The sequence below is a fragment of the Vigna angularis genome, chromosome 2 (genome assembly GCF_016808095.1).
Source record: "Vigna angularis cultivar LongXiaoDou No.4 chromosome 2, ASM1680809v1, whole genome shotgun sequence".
Lineage (NCBI taxonomy): Eukaryota > Viridiplantae > Streptophyta > Magnoliopsida > Fabales > Fabaceae > Vigna > Vigna angularis.
Window position 1 is genome coordinate 13,268,820 of NC_068971.1, and position 18,021 is coordinate 13,286,840.

The 18,021-nt window shown below is 36.5% G+C and overlaps 1 protein-coding gene across 1 annotated transcript; it reads left to right on the forward strand.

Moving 5' to 3' along the window:
* Window positions 1-12,730: 12,730 nt before the first annotated feature.
* On the forward strand, window positions 12,731-14,961 carry LOC128195276 (uncharacterized). Its single transcript, XM_052872514.1, has 7 exons — window positions 12,731-12,746; window positions 12,842-13,281; window positions 13,355-13,481; window positions 13,577-13,855; window positions 13,942-14,046; window positions 14,135-14,467; window positions 14,815-14,961. The coding sequence occupies exons 2-7, from the start codon at window positions 12,845-12,847 to the stop codon at window positions 14,959-14,961; spliced, it is 1,428 nt and encodes a 475-aa protein (XP_052728474.1). The 5' UTR covers window positions 12,731-12,746; window positions 12,842-12,844.
* Window positions 14,962-18,021: the final 3,060 nt, after the last annotated feature.

The following is an 18,021-nucleotide window of genomic DNA, read 5'->3' on the forward strand; positions in this document are numbered from 1 at the left end:
AGAGAAGTTTGAGCAAATATTCTCCTCCTTTATCTGATAGCATAATGATGGCAAGCACATTACTGCATAGCTGTAAGAGAGCCTTTCTGAAAACTGGCCATGGCGAATACAATTGTTTCCATATCAATTATGGTGATTTCCCATTAAGTATCCAAGTTTTGGTCTAAGTTCTAACTGCAGATCCGAAATATCAGCATATATATAGGATTCTGCTATAGAATAGTATCGTCCTTGTTTTTGGGAAAACCTTTTAATCCAATTGAAGATAAATTGCTCTCAAGCTTGAGAGATCTCTGTAAGTAAGGTGTATGTAACAGCAAAGGAGATGGGAAGTACATTGTCATTACATTTGGTGTAGAGGGAAAGAATGGGAACAGGTGTTCCTATTGAATGTTGAGCTGGGACCGAATATTGGATATTCATCAGGTTCCATGACTCACCAAATACCATATAATTCTCCATATGCTCTTCTCTGCAGTGTGAATAGGCTGTTGTTTCTGAATTAGAAGTTAGAACAACACAACAAAGTTATTATGAGTTGTAAAAAACAACATCCATGCATGTACCACAAGCTATTAATGAAAATAGTTTATATTTGTAAACAAGAGTCGTCCACTATAACTACACTAGATTCCCCCATTTGAAAGGGTGTGTCTCCAGGCCAAGCCATTAGGTTCAGAACATGAAACTTTTAAATCTCCTCAGTTATGACATCTGCTATGTCCAATAAGTATCCTCTTTTGATGTAGTATATGAATTGGGCTTAAGCAATGGTGAAGCTAGGTACATGAGAGCTAGGGGTCACATTAGAAATGAGAAAGGTGACCCATATTTGTGATAGTTTTCATGTTTTCCCTTTGGAAGTCTTTGAGGTTGTCCAGACCTCCATATCATAAGGAACTGATATTTGCTGTCAGGGTTCCTTTTCTTACTAATATTAAGTGAAATTATAATTTTATAAAGTTATATATATACATACGAGTGAGATAGAATAGAGCATGAAGAGTGTTTACTAACCAACAGTGAAAGAAAAAATTTGTCTAATTGTAGAGATAAATTATGAAAGTAAGACAAATGTTGAAATTTAGTATGTTTGGTGGTGAAGGAGGTTAACAATGTGAACTAAGAATGATTTTTCGGATAATACATGAAGATAAAAGTCTTGTAATGTGAACTAAGAATGATTTTTCGAATAATTTGATTAATGTTTGAAATGATTGATCTTTTTATTTATGATTACATCTAGAAGTATTTGTTTTCTACTAGTTTGGATACAAACATAAACTTCTTTCTTACTGTTAGGATGTGTGCACCTGTGGAAGATATTTATTGACATATTTTCTGAAATTCATGTTTGTCCAGCCTCTTCAAACCAAGTTTTAAGTACTAAACTTAGCTGAAGATCTTGGCACGAGATTGTTAGCTGTATTCGATACTCCTACAGGTATTACTCAATCTTGTATGTCAATGACGGTTGTGTTTTAGTAACTTATCTCTCATAATCATCTTTCTGAATACAGAAAAGGACTGTATTGCATGTTTTTATAAGTTAAGATATATTATCTTGTAAGATCTTGTAATATTATGTTCATTTTTCAGTAATAAATTTATGTGTTGTTCTGCTGTTTATAAAAAATGGCAGCTCTTGTTTCTTGATTGCCCCAGACCTTACATTTTAACCTTGATTCTTTTCCCAATTATATTTACAACCCTTTAGAAATTACACAGTTAAAGAGGACCTATCAAATATCCTATACATACACTGTATAAGAAATCAAAGAATGATCTTGTGTTGTAATTTATTGTGTATTGAATAAGGCTATTATAAGTCCTTAGACCAGGGAAAGCCTATAAGAGGGTGGTATAAACCTTAAGCATTTCAAAATATGAGCTTAATTAGATAAAGGGAGCTATATGTGGATGCATATAAAATTGAATACATATATTGACTAATTAGTTCCAATCATAGAAGAAGAATTTGTCACCATTAGATAATTACCAATTATAGAAAGATTAAACCAGCACTATAGATGTCGAATTTGTGTGACGAATTCAAGTGTTTAAAACATGAAACCATATTACGAACCAAAAAGCCAACATCATTACATGATAAAGGGAGCTATATGTGGTAATAGTTGACAAGAAATATTTAAGTTGCCATAAGACTGGGGAAAGTGCAGTTGCAACTGGAACTGAGGGTAGTGAAAGAGTTTGTGTGGTCATGATGTATTGGTCTGGTGCAGCATATCTGTATTGGAAGAATTGAACACATAATAAATTACCTATAGTGTATCATATGTCTAACAAAGACATGGATTACATGTATTTACATATAATACTTTTATTCTATTTTCTATATTTAGGTTTTATAGATATCTTTATTATTCTTTTTGTCTGTTGTTGGCTATCATGCCTTCTGTCATATTTTTTCTTGTAGTTTAGCTACCTATGGTGTTAGAAAGCAATTCAAATATTATTGTCATTAATATTTTGATTCTGTTCAGCTGTATTTATTTTTCTTTTTCGGTTTGGTTGTGCCTTAAGCAGTTGCTAGCTCTCTGATTGATCATATAAAGAAACGACATCATGTCCAGCTTTGATCAGTTGAGCCAAGTAGCATTGCACATTTTGGTTCCAGTAGCAAACTGTCCATAAACTGTACTTTCTGCATTGAGTTGTTATAATCTGCTTTGGTCCAGTTTTCTGGTGTTTCAAGCTTTGACCAAATCTGCTTTATGAGTCTAAATGTGTTTAAACTGATTGCAAACTCATATTAATCTCAGAAAAGCAAAATGACTGGTTGAATTCCTCACACTCTGATTTCAAAAATCTGCATCAATATTCTTCACTGGTTTCAAGTTGTGGTCACTATTGTTGGTAAGATTTTGTGGTTTTGAATCTTGGTACAAGTGTGTTTACTATTGTTATACATGTTTCAAGTAGTAGCAACTCTTGTGAATCACTAAAATGCAAAATGCATACCTGAGTTCCCTACTTTCAGTAGCTTGTCTTGTCTTTGTTTCACAATTCTCCAATTCAATTTCTGGTCTGCTTTGGTGAATACTGTTTCTGCTCAGTTTTGTTGTGTATAAAGCTTGAGACAAGTTTCTTTTATGATTTTAAGCATGTCTCAAGGGATAGCAACTCCAATCAATCACAGAATTGAAAAATGAATGGTTGAGTTGATTAAATTCTGGATTTCAAAACTGTCACAGTTTTAAATAAAGTGTTTGCACCGTGCTTGCTGTCTTTGTGTGGTTTTAGGTCACTTTAAATCTTCTAGCTGATATCCTGTAGTTAGATCTAGTGTTTAGGCATTCTTTGAGTCTTTATTTGAACCAGCCATCTTTGAATGTACTGTTTTATTAAATCTGCAAAAGTTTTCAATGCATTTTTCGGCATTTTAAGCAACTGCTGCTGTCATATGAAGCCACTGGCTGTGTCTATGTATTCTAACCAATTGAGCAAGTCTATGTTGTCATTTGAAAGTTGTGTGCAATGTTCAAATGGTCCTTGAGAAGCCTATATGCACAATTCACCTTTAAACCATCACATTTTGCTGCATTTTAAGCTACAACTGTTGTGAATTATAGAATCTGATTGTTTCAGTGGAGTTTAAACATTTGTGCATGTGTCTTTTACCGTTTGAAAGTTGTAGTTACTGTTCATTTGGTCAATTTGACACCAGTAAGATGTGTTCATTAATCTGTTCTTTTTACTGTTTATTGTGTGATTTACAGGAGGTAGTGTACGGAGGTGTGATTAGGGAAAAGCCAAGAAGCAAAGAAGATTGTCCACAATTCCTGAAAGGTATGCTTAATGTTATAGTCCTAGCATTTTTGAAGTAATAAGTAGTGTTGTTTGTCTTGACTCTGATTTATGTTAATCATCAGGTCAAAATTTCCCCCAAAGTTCTAGTAAAACAGTGAAATCAAAACTCAAGTAAGTGGTTCTAACCTTTTATTTGGATCTTTTTGCCCAAAATAATGTTGGAGTTCTGATGTTTTCTTGGATTTTAGTCAATGAGTTTGTTTTCTTTAATTTATTTATTTATCTTCTATTCTATTTTATATATTTAGCATTTATAGATATATTTATTAATTTGGTTTCTACTATTGGCTATCATGCCTTCTGCCATATTTTTATTTTGTTTTCTTCTACATTATAAATAATGAGTGCTGCAAGCAGCACCATTGCTTGCTTTGGAATCCTTACTTATTTCTTTGGTTCTTTAGTAGACAATACTCCAAACATTCCTTTTCCAATTTATAAATGTAGAGTAGAAGCCTAGTTTTTGAATAATGTCATATAGGAAACAATGACCTTAAAGTCCAATTTCCCATCTTACAAACTTCCTTTCCCTAACAAACAGTTTAATCTATTTGCAATTGGATCCTTTGTGAAACATGCAAAAGAAGTGAGAGTTTAGGATGCCACTTTTAGCCTCTGAACAGTTAGGTTCTTGTTACCCTTTTCATCTAAGGTTGAAAGGTTTCAGCTTTCTAATAAAACATCTCCATTAAAAAAAGAACATTTATAGAGAGGAAGATTCTGGATTGAGTATTAAATCACAGTACAAGAAAATAGAAAGTTCAAAGAATAAAATATTCCTTCCATTCAACTTAAAAACAGTACTCCAAGAAAGAACTCATTGGCAAACAAATAAAAAAATTAATTACCCTCTTTTCAGTGAAAATATCTACAATTGAAAAAGGAGTATTTGACAACAAAAGCAATAGAGTTGTAGATCATGATAGAACAATGAATACCTTGAGGGACTAACCAGCATGGATCACCATAAGTCGTTTTCCCATCAAAACCACCAATTAGCAAATTCCTTGGATAAACAGGTTAACTTCATAAAATTAGACTTCTGAACAGGAACCAGAATCTTTGATTTCCACGAACACAAAATGAAAATAACAAAGACTCCCTCATGCAAATAACATACATAATCTGTTTTTCTCCCTCAACATTTAGCCAAATCCCCAACCGTATTTTGCAAGTCAGAAATGTATGTGCAAGGATGCCAGAGATCATTAACAAGTTAGCTTTAACAAAATAGATTGACAGACAACAGTTATAATGGTTAATGCCTTGCTAGCTCATTTGTAACGTGTCCATCTCCTCACTCCACTAACACTATTATTCTTTCATGATCTTTTTCCACAGCATTGACACCAAAAAGTTCTACTTTCTTCATTATTTGTATCAACCCATGTACCCCAACTCACTCAAACCTCACTTCCACTCCTCTCATACTTAAAACTCGTTCTTTTCTCTTTAAACAATGGAAGAGAATACTCAATACTCTCTTACCCGCACTCTTGGTCAAAGAGTATAGATAAGTGCCCCACCAATGTATACTTAATGCAAGAGGCTAAAAACAAGATATCCACAATATACATGGTTTTAAAGTGTATCCATGACACTTTTTCATACACAAACAACACCCCAAAGTATCCAACCATGTGTACTCATTATAACAACATCACTTTTCATAAAGCATGAACATCTATACCCCATGTAATGTGCCAAACCTTTTAAACTAACATGACTAAGTACTTACCTAACATTACCTTCCAAGGAGCAGTGATGGAAATTCAATTACTGATTGTTTAGTGTTGAACTTTCTTATTACTTTTCCCTGAAGGAAAACTTGTAATACATAATTAATTTAGCCTTGTATTAAGTAATGGCTAATTTGTCGTTAATTGATATGTATACAGAACATGGATCAAGTTCCACCAAATCGTTCATGGATGTACGATAGGTGTTATAGAGGAAGAGGTGCGTTGAAAGAGTCATTTGTATTGGGTGTTGAAGAGTTTATAATTAAGGCTTGTGAACAAGACCGTTATCAAAGAGATGGGGGGGTTCGATGTCCATGTTCAAAGTGCGATTGTACAAAGATTTTGAACGAAAGAGTTGTGAAGGTTCACCTGTATAAAAACGGTTTCAAGCCTAATTATTTCATTTGGGAGGATCACGGGGAAACCATGCAAGAAGCTGATTTAGATAATGATGTCACTTTCAGGGGTGTGGAGACAGAAGGTGAACCAAATGAACAAGTTATGACGATGGAAGACATGGTCCATGATGCTCTTATACAAAGACAACCCTTCCAAGCATCAAATTCTTCTAACATAGAAGAGGCTCCAAATGAACAAACTCAAAGGTTTTATAACCTTTTGTTGGAGGCAAATACGCCTTTGTATCAAGGAGCATCAGACTCCAAATTATCAATGTGTGTGAGGCTTTTAGCTTGCAAGTCCAATTGGAATATTCCTAACCAATTGTTGAGACCTCGGCAAGCGTACCGGATCGTTCAAGTAATAAATCAGTAAGTCCGAATATCGTTTTCCCAAGGGATTTGTTTTGATTCACAGATTGATTAAAGTTTACTAAATTAACGATTAATTTTACAACACAAGTAAGATTTGCATACAGATGAAATTAAAGAGGTAAAAATAGATGAATTAAAGTTCACTGGGGTTGAAATTCAAGTTCATCACTCAAGTAATTTTCTACTAACACAATTCCTCAAAATTAAGCATCGACATCCTAGGCACATGCAGTCCTGATTCCTCAGAGACAGTTCTTAATCATTCAAACTAAATTGCTAATTCCTTAGCTAATTCAATTATCAGATTTGCCTTAAACACAATGTCACAGATGACTAAAAATTCCCTCCTATGTCTAGGACTCGAAATCCTTTAGCAGTTCTATCCTAGGTCCGCGGTCTCATACATTTTCCAATGATTTAACCGTTCAAATAGCTCAGATTTCCATCAAAAGCATGAAAAATAAAGACAGAACACATAATTCATACAAGATCATGCATTAATAGAGAAATTACAAAGAGTTTCAGAAATTTACTCTCAACCCCAGTGAAATGGAGTTTTAGCTACACATATACAACATAGAAGAGAGAAATGATGGATTGGATGGTGGAAATTGGTGAATTTCCACCATGGAAGCCCCTTGGAGCAGCTGCAGCAGCGTCCCTGGTCTTCTCCCCGTTCCCGATCTCCCCTCTGCAACTGCCTCTGGAGTTTGATATAAAGAAGGGTACAATAATTGAGTCACGGGTCATTTCTGGACGAGCGGCCCAATTCTGGACGAGCGTCCCAATTCTGGACGAACGGCCCAATTCTGGACGAGCGTCCTCTCTTGGTCATTTTATGGACGAGCGTCCAAGTGCTTCTGCTGGACGAACGAGCGTCCTCTCCTATTCTGGACGAGCGTCCTCTTCTGGACAAGCGTCCTCGACGAGCGTCCTGCTGGACGAGCGTCCCTGGACGAACGTCCTCACTCTGCTGGGCGAGCGTCCTCTGCCGCTCTGGACGAGCGTCCTCACTCTGGACGAGCGTCCTCTTCTGCGCGCTGGACGAGCGTCCTCTGCATGCTGGACGAGCGTCCTGGACGAGCGTTGGACGAGCGTTGGACGAGCGTTGGACGAGCGTCCTCTTTCTTCTAAGTGGCGCCCAGGCGCCCCTTTTTATCCACGCCCGGGCGCGAAACTCTCTGGAAATGCGCGCCCGGGCGCCCTTTTCTCGCGCCCGGGCATGAAGCTCTCTGTAAATTCACGCCTGGGCGCCCTTTTCTCGCGCCTGGGCGTGAAACACTCGGCAGAACAGCTCCATTGAGCCTGGTCCAAGTCTTTTATGATATCCAATCCTTATTTATCATCAAAATAAACAACAAAAACATCAAAAACATTTAAACAGTCAAAATTATACTTATATCAACAATTATACACTTTTCATGAGAATTAATACTAAAACTTACTCAAAAGCCCCACAATATAAGCAACAAAAACAAGTAAACTTTTCACCTATCACCAATGCATAGATTTTTTTGCAAAAATGCTTTTGGATGTAACACCACACAAATGTGGTTTACCAAAAACTTACTACGATGCAAAAAAGATAGTGTCGAAGCTGGGATTACAATCGCAGAGGATTGATTGTTGTGTGGATGGTTGCATGCTATTCTATGATAATGAATATGGTAAGATGGATGGAGCGTTAGTTGAATGCAAATTTTGTGGGAAGCCAAGGTATCAACAACACAAGACAGGAGCAAGTTCAAAAAAAAAAGTTCCCGTTAAATCCATGTTCTATTTGCCAATAATTCCAAGACTTCAAAGACTGTATGCCTCAAAAGAAACTGCAACAGAAATGACATGGCACCATCACAACAGGTCGTCAAATGGTGTTTTGCGTCATCCGTGTGATGGAGAGGCGTGGAGGCACTTTGATAGAGTACATCGTGATTTTTCCATTGAGCCACGCAATGTTCGACTTGGTTTATGCTCTGATGGTTTTAATCCATATGTGCAGGCGTCATCTATACCATATTCGTGTTGGCCAGTAATTGTCACACCGTACAACCTACCTCCAGAAATGTGCATGTCTAAACCCTACATGTTTTTGACTTGTCTCATTCCGGGGCCATTCAATCCAAAAGTACGCATTGATGTATACCTAGAGCCCTTGATAGATGACTTGAAAAAGTTGTGGAGTGGTGTCATAACATACGATATTTCAAGGCGACAAAACTTTATCATGAGGGCGATGCTAATGTGGACAATTAATGATTTTCCTGCTTATGGTATGCTGTCTGGATGGAGCACCCATGGTAAATTGGCTTGTCCACATTGCATGGAGCATTCAAAGGCTTTTAGATTATATAATGGGCGAAACAATTCGTGGTTTGACTCTCATCGGAGGTTTTTACCAAATGACCATGCCTTTAGGAGAAATAAGAATGCTTTCAAAAAGGGGGAAGTGGACATGGAAGACGCGCCACCATATTTGACGGGAACAGAAGTTTGGAATAGAGTTAATGGTTATCCTAAAGTAACTGAAAATGGTGCACCAAGAATAGATGGATACGGTGAGTGGCATAATTGGACGAAAAAAAACATCTTTTGGGATCTACCATATTAGAAGGATAATTTGTTAAGGCATAATCTTGATTTCATGCATATTGAGAAGAATTTTTTTGACAACATTTTTAATACTGTGATGAATGTCAGTGGAAAGTCAAAAGACAATGAAAAGGCCCGAATGGATTTAGGCTTGTATTGTAAACGAAAAGACTTGGAGCTCAAAACTCAGACAAATGGAAAGATGTACAAGCCAAAAGCTAATTATACACTTTCAGTAGACCAATCAAAACAGGTCTGTCAGTGGTTGAAAGATCTTAGGATGCCTGACGGATATTCTTCTAACTTGTCAAGGTGTGTTGATGTGAATAGGGGAAAGGTCATTGGGATGAAAAGTCATGACTGTCATGTGTTTATGGAATGCTTACTTCCTATAGCGTTTAGTTCTTTACCGACTCATGTTCTCAATCCCATTACAGAAGTAAGTCATTTCTTTAGAGATTTATGTTGTACAACATTGAATGAGGTCGACCTTCGGAAGATGGAAGAAAACATTCCAATCATTATTTGCAAGATGGAGAGAATATTCCCCCCCTCATTCTTTGATTGTATGGAACATCTCCCTGTACATCTTCCATATGAGGCAAGACTTGGTGGACCGGTCCAATATAGGTGGATGTACCCATTTGAAAGGTGACAATATCTCATTCAACAGTTGAATTTAGATGCAACACATATTCAAACTAACATACCACTTTCTTAAATTGTAGGTTCATGGGATATGCTAAACGTTCAGTTAAGAATAAAGCTAGGGTTGAAGGATCAATAGTGGCATCATATTTGCACAAAGAAACAACTCATTTTTGTTCACACTACTTCAAGAACTTTATGTTAACACCACAAAGCATGAGAAATGAAGTAGACACTTAAGTTGAAAGGACAACATTATCAGTGTTTGACGAAGGTGGTCGTCATTCCGGGAGGGAATCAACTCATTGGCTAAGTGACGAAGAATTGAGATCAGCTCATGTTCATCTCTTGATCAATTGCAATGAAGTTCAACCTTATCTTCAGTAAGGCTCCAAATAAATTGCATTTGTCTATGGATTTTGTTTTCATCATATTAAAGTGATATTGACTGAATATTCTCATACCTATGGACAGCTCATTCTTACATACCTATCAACTTTCAGAGTCAAACAGTTCGACACATATACATGCAAATTTCCCATTGTGGTTCAGGGATCAAGTACAACTTATCAAATTCTTCGACATAAATTTGTTATTCACATATTGATTCATTTTTAATTATATTGAATAGGTTCATATATTTTTGTAGGTTCATAACGATCCTTTAAGTGTCAGAAACCAACATCTTAGAGATTTATCACTTGGTCCTTTAAGATGTGTGAAGGAATGGCATACCTACTTTGTCAAAGGATATAAATTTCATACCCATGCATGGAGCCAGGGAAAGAAGACTATAAATAGTGGGGTTCATGTTAAAGGCCTTACAGAAGGGGGTGAAGATGATTTCTATGGTGTCATTAAGCACATATATGAGCTCGAGTATAATACCTCAACCATTGAGAAGAAGATTGTATTATTTTATTGTGATTGGTTTGATCCATCAAGAATAGGGACAAGAGTGGATTCAAGGTATGGCACTGTGGATATTCGAATGGATAAAAGATATATCTTGTTTGATCCTTTTATAATTGCACATAATGTAGAACAAGTGTATTATGTACCATATCCTGCATCGTGCACCGACAAACGGGGTTGGTGTGTTGCAATAAAGACCAAACCTAGAGGTCGTATAGACTCTAATGAGGAAGATGCCATTGAGCCATACCAAGTGGAGGAAATGTCACATGTTAATGACATCATTCAAGTTGAAGAAGTTATCCGATTGCAAGATATAGAAGCCGGTCTTGAAGAAGTGGACCCCAACAATGTACCATCAGTTCAACGCTATATGGATGAAGAAACAAGTCAATCGGAAGAAGAATGCAGTGAAGAGGGACAAAGTGAAGATGAGGATGAAGATTCATTTCACAGTTCTAGCAGTGAATAGAGTTACGATGTGTTCGTGTACCCATGGGTGATCATAAACCCATACTTGTAGAGGGGAGAAAGAAGAAGTGATGAATTCATTTATGTAATTTCAATTTCCGTGTTATTTTGATTAGGGGTGGGCAAAGCACACTGTACTACATTGTATTGTAAAATTTTATAGTTAACTATAAACTAGTTTAGGAAAACTGTAAAACTGTAATGTACTTAAAAACAGCTCAAAGTAACTGATCTGAACTATTTTTTAGTTCAGTACAATTCAGTTAACTGTTTTATTCATGAAAATGTAATCTTTTTACTGGTTTAAACATCACATGATTTTTACAAATAAATCTTTTATATTTTAATCTTCAAGAATATAAAAGATTGGATTATTCACCTCCTGCTTGCAAACTGTAGATCTATCTATCCATCTTTTTTTTGTTGTCTTTTATACTTTTACCATTTGTCTCAGAATCCAAACAAATTTCTTTGTAATTGCTGCAACTGTTTCATTGGATATATCGTTTTTTTTTTGTCTTCTGAATCACAATGCCTTTTATTAATATTGGTTGTTTACGCCGTAATTTGAACAAGTATGAAACATTACAATCATATTAGTATCACCCTCCTTAGCCTCTGAATCAACCAAAGCCTTAACTACTCGACTAATGGGTTATGGTATCAGCATAATACTAGTGTATGATTCCCACACACCACAAGTTTCAACACTCCAATAGAAAACTAGTATCAATTTTCAACCAAATACTAGGGTACATAGGTGGGGATGGATTCAGCTTTTAGGACCTTTAATCAATTGGTTATGGCTGTTTCCTAGTGTCCGTTAGTTTTTCAATAAATGAAGATTGCGAAAAGACATATTCCCTCTGCTCTCAAGTTTCCATATCAGTAAACAGGAAGAGACTGTGAAGCAGCTATAGGAATACAGCATGCTAATGTCTCACAGAATAGCACTATACATTAGTTGGAACTGAGATCCATGTGATGATTAGTAGAATGTAATTAAGCAAGTGTGATGTTATTTGTAGTTTTTCAGCAGAGAATACTCTTTATACAGATAAGTTTCTGGGACAGCAAGTTTCTGTCATTTTTTAGTCTGATCTGTTGAATCAGTGGGAAGGGAAATGTGTGAGGTATGCAAGGTGATCATTTGGGATGGAGTTTTGATTGTGTAGATTTGTTGGTTGAATAATCAGAAAAATATCAAGCTGATGTGGTACAAATGGATGAGATGATTGGACACATGGAAGAGAACCGTCTCTTTGAGATGTAAAGGCTGTTAGGGAAGAGAACCACGGTGGAAGATGTGAGTTGCAATCATAAGTAAATATCCTTTAAGCCAGGACTCGAATTTGAATATCCAAGGTGTGGAGAAGTAATGTATGGCTATTAAGATAGTGGAACTGCCGTCCTTTACTGAGAAGAGCCTGTGGGATGGATGACTAGGGCAGAAACATACTTTGGAGCAGTGCAAAATACTTTAGAAGTGCAGATCAAATTGATTATGAAGGGATTAACTATTAGTTGCTTAAATATTTTGAGAGAAACAGATGTTGTCACTTGGTGGAAATTAAGGATTCTAATTGCTATGTTTGGAGGAAGAAGGTTTGAGAACCCATATATGAGGAATTAGCAACCTTGAGATAATTAGAACCCATATATTCCACTTACCACCCCAATAGAAACCAACAAATCCCATAGCAGAAGCACCTTTCCTTTTCAAGGCTTCAATAATAGGTTTTGCAATTTCAATACATTTTTCCTGCACATTTAATAGGTAATATCATAATAACACAAAATGTTCTTTTCTTACTTTTCCTTTCCATTCAATTGTAAAAATAAATTGACCCCACAATTTGATTTTTGTTCAAGAATATGGCATCAGATGGTTGTGACCCTCCTATTCCACCTTCAGCAAAATCAGATAAGGAGAAGGGCAAGAAGAAATCTTATATGGTCAAGTTGTTAAACCGTTTCAATAACGTAAATGCTTCAAGTAGTCAGCCATCTACACCTACCTCTACCTCCACTGCTAGATTTGTTCCACCACCATTACAAGTTCCTGGTTTGACACCTACTCCACCACCAATTCCACCTTCGTTGGAAGTTCCTCCTTTCACACCTAGTTCACAACAATTTGCTGCTGATCAATGGAGATCACCCTCCCCCCATGTTGGTTCTAACCCAACAACTCCCACAAATATGCCATCACCATCTCCTATAGGGGATAACCCTCCACGTTCAAGTTCAGCAGCCAATGACTTTGAAGATGTTTCCAACAATCGTCCAATCATTACACCTATTGGAGGAGGGTAAGAAAACATCAATTTAATGTTCCAAGCATATACTGTATTATTCTAATATTTGACTTTTATTTTGGTATAGCTTTTATCCAACAAAAACAGCATCCAAAGCAATCACAGCCACCATCAAGGCACAGTTTGATGAGCCATGGGTGACATGGGGACAAATACCTCAGACACGAAGAGATGTTTTCTTTGAGCGTTTTAAGGTACACTTGTGTTCATTTACATTATGTACTACAGTTAATTTTAAATGTTAAGGTCCTCAATTATCTTATCTAATATTCATCTTTTTTGTCAACAGAGAAAGGTTTCATGGAGGTCTAACCATGAAGAAAAGGTGAAAAAAAATTTCCACACAAAAGCATCTCATAGATTATCTGAGATGTTTAAAAAAGCTCGAACAGAAGGAAAAAAACCTAATTGGATGGGGGATATTGTTTGGAATGGTCTTTTGGAGAAGTGGAACATGCCACTTTATAGACAAAAATGTGAAACGGCCAAAAAGAACAGGACATCTGACAAGGGTGGTTGTTTGCACACTAGGGGATCCATTAGCGTGCATGAGCATGCAATTCGTCTGGTACATATAAATTTATTTTTACATTTCTATATGGATAAACTTTAAAAATATTTGATGTTAACAACTTACATCTTCTTTGCTTGCAGTCACAGGAGCTTGGTCGGTCAGTGCATGTTGATGAAATATTTCAGCAGACACATATTCGAGCATCAACAGGAGAATTTGTCGATGAAAGGTCTAGGCGGACACATGTTAGTTTCTACTAACTTATTCTTTATTAGGTTATATAATTCTTAGTAGGTCTATCTATTTAACGATAATCATGTATTCATTTAACAGGAAGAGTTTGAAGCCAGATTTTCTCAAATAAGATCTGAGACAGCATCCGTTGGGGCTTCAACATGTGCTCCCCTAGACCCTGCAGATGAGGAAAGATTGAGGAACCAATGTTGGTTGGATGTTGCTGGTGGAAGGTACAAGGGACGCGTATACGGCATTGGACATGTCAGTGCTCAAGATGACTGTGTCGATAGTTACATACAACAGACACAGGCATCTTCTTCTCAGCAACCGATTGCAGAGGACATTCTTAACCTCCACACACGAGTATCAACCCATGATAACCAACTTCGACAGATGAACTCTCAATTGCAAGGCTTTATTGGAATATCCGTATATAACTTATATACGGAATATCCGTATATAAATTATATACGGAATATCCGTATGTAATCTTATCTACGCCCTTTTTATATACGGATTTTTGACCGTATATAATCCGTATATAACACCACTTTTTATACGGATTTTCGATGTTATATACGGATTTCGGCCGTATATAAATGCGATTTTTCTTGTAGTGAGAGTTTACCTTCTCCTTTGACTGCTATTTATATGATTTCAGAGAATATTCCCCATTAATTTACCTTTTAATAGCTTTCAATGCGCATCTTAAATACTCTACAATATTCTTTACCTCATTAACTAGTCATTCATGAGCCTTCAACTGCTGTCTCCAGTCCATAGTTTTAGACGTTTGCCCGACTGGTCGTATTGCTCTTAAGAGACCCGATCGGACGTATCAGGCTGAGACCGATCGGACGTATCAAGCTGAGACACCCGATCAGATATATTATCTTTGCTTCTACCCGATCGGGACTGTCTAAAACCTTCCCGGTCGGTTGTCCGCCCTCGGTAGTAACAATAACATAGTTTCTAATTTGACAAATATATTGACTAATTATTTTTTAATTTCTATATTAGTTGTTATTTAAAAATTTTCTTATAATAGAGGAATATATATTCATAAAACAATTAAAAATAATTTTACTTTTTAACCATATTTAAAATTTAACATTTTACTTTACATTAAAACTGACTAAGTCAATTTTAATAACATTACTTTATGATGAATATTAATATTTTAGAGTTAATCCGATATATTTGAAAGAGAAAGATGATAATAAGATAAATTTCACACTGAAATTATATTGTCATGTATGTCTGATTCGCTAAAGAAGAATATCTTAAATCAGTACAGACTATATGTTAAGAAATAATTTTGTGTGATGTAATATGGATATAAAATTTAAAAATTGAAAGAAAAAGAGAGTATGTTGGAACCTACCATACTTTATTTATAGTTTAAATCTAAGCAATTTAACATAAAATAAAAAATTACATGACTAAAGTTACTGATTTGGTAACTTAAAAAACTAAAAACAGTAAAACCTAATTTCATACACTTTGGAAACACGCATTAACATGAAAATGGTCGAAAACCAAACCCAATGTGTTCTACATGAAAACTTGAATCAAGCCAATCTTTGTTTTCTTTCCACAATCCGAGTAAAATTAATAGGGAAGTCCTTTAGTTCATCATGATGCCCAATGCCATTGGCGTTATTGCCTTTGCAAAATTCCACGTTCCATCGTAAAAGAAGTTGATGTCCTTAACGATCATAAGTAGTGCCACTATGAATGCATAGTCCACGTTGCGATAGACAATGACATTGAAGTCACCATTATTCTGCATCTGCATTATAGTGACAGAAACACTGTATAATTAACCTCATACAACACTATTTCTATGTTGTTTGAAGACGTAACAGAGTACATACCGAGGCAACAACTGTGGGAGATTCACCTACATATACATGGCATGATCTTTTGCCACTCACAACATCTACCCTAAAGTCACACTCACTTTCTTTTTTGTTGTATGCAAGGAATCATTGCTTTCACTGAAAACAACAATCTGGAGGAATCATTGCTTTCACCCATGAAAACTTGGCATCGCCGATGCATTGTCATGATCTACATAAGAACATTCGTTCATAATTTATTAAGTATTATTGGTTAAATAGATTACTGTTTTCCAATACAGTAATCAAGTTAGGTTACGTGTTAGGTTAGCTTTCTGTTTTCAGTTATTTTCCCTTCCCCTTCATAACTCTATAAATAGAGTTTTCCCCTTAACATTCAACTCTGTAAGAACGTACAATACTCAAGCAATAATATTAGACATTCTTTTCTTCTAAAGAGCTAACAGAGATCTCTTTCACTAACCTTTAAACCGTGCCTTTCCTCTTCTTCTTTTCGGTCTTCTCTCCCATCGTCTCCGGTGAAGACAGCTGCTTGCTCCGACGACCGGTTTCCATGGAAGCCCTAGAACCTTCCTTTCCATTCACGAGATGCGTCCCACGTTGCCAGCCACCTACCATCTGATTGCGAGGGATCTTCTAACGCAAGTGAGTTTTGCGTTTTGGTATTAGTGGGTGCGTTTTGGGTTGAAGCCATTGGGCCCGCTCTTTACAAGTCTGGCCCATTCTCTTTATGGTATCAAGAGCAGAAACCATACCCACCCCATTTCTGCTGCCCAGTTTTTGTTCTTTGATGATTCTTGCATAGTTTCTTGCATAGTTTCTTGTTTCCTTCTACCATGGATACCACAGACCAATCTGCCAGTCCTTTCTACTTGCACCCAGGGGAGAATCCAGGATTAACCCTCATCTCTCAAGTCCTGGGTGAGAATAATTACTCCTCTTGGAGCAGAAGCATGAGAAGAGCACTCCTATCCAAAAACAAGATCAAATTTATAGATGGGTCTATCAAGAAACCCAAGAAACATGAAGCTTTGTTTGATACATGGGAAAGATGCAACATGATGGTACTCTCGTGGATTATAAAACACTTTCTCCAGAAATTGCAGAAAGCGTAATATACGTTGAAGAAGCTAAAGAATTGTGGGAAGAGCTAAAGGAGAGATTTTCTAAAGGTGATTATTTTAAAATCTCTGATCTTCTCCAAGACATTCATTCAATCAAACAAGGGGAAAGAACTGTTAATCAATTCTTTACTGACTTAAAAATTCTCTGGGAAGAATTAGAATATCTTAGACCCATACCAAACTGTACTTGTGAAATACCTTGCAGCTGTGAACTCTCAAAAACTTCTCTAAAATACAGAGAAGTAGAGCACGTTATATGTTTTTTAAAGGGGTTAAATGACACTTATAATACTGTCCGGACCCAGATTTTGTTGATGGAACCTCTGCCAAACATCAATCGTGTTTTCTCTCTCATTATGCAACAAGAGAGACAAGAAAGGTCCAAATCTAGCACTGCAAGCCATAATCACTCCACTGAAACCAGTAGAGTCATAGCCAATGTTGCTAACAAGAACAGCAGTTGGAAACCAGACCAGACCTGGAAAAATCAAGGTCGTGGTGTTGGGTCACACGGTCTGGGAAGAGGTAGAGGAAAGAATCCCAATTACGGGAAACAGTGCTCTTACTGCAACAAGATGAATCACACTGTGGATGAGTGCTACTCCAAGCATGGTTTTCCACCTTGGTACAAAAAGAATGACAACAATCCAGAGAAGAGAAGTGCCTGGAATTCTACCAATGTCTGCCAAAGCAGTTCTAGACCAGATAATACTCATCAGGGAGATACCAGCACTACTTTCGACAAACTCACCCCAGACCAGATTGAAAAACTCCTAAAAATGATTGAGAAAGCTGATGAACCTACACATAAGATCAATCAGATGCAGAGGAATGACAAGGAGGACAAACCAGGTACTTTCTCTTGGATTATTGACACTGGGGCCACTGATCATGTGACCCATGAGAAAAGGAATTTTGTTACCTTCTATAAGATTAAACCCATTACTGTTAAATTGCCTAATAATTCTGTCATCACTGCCAAACATGCAGGAACTGT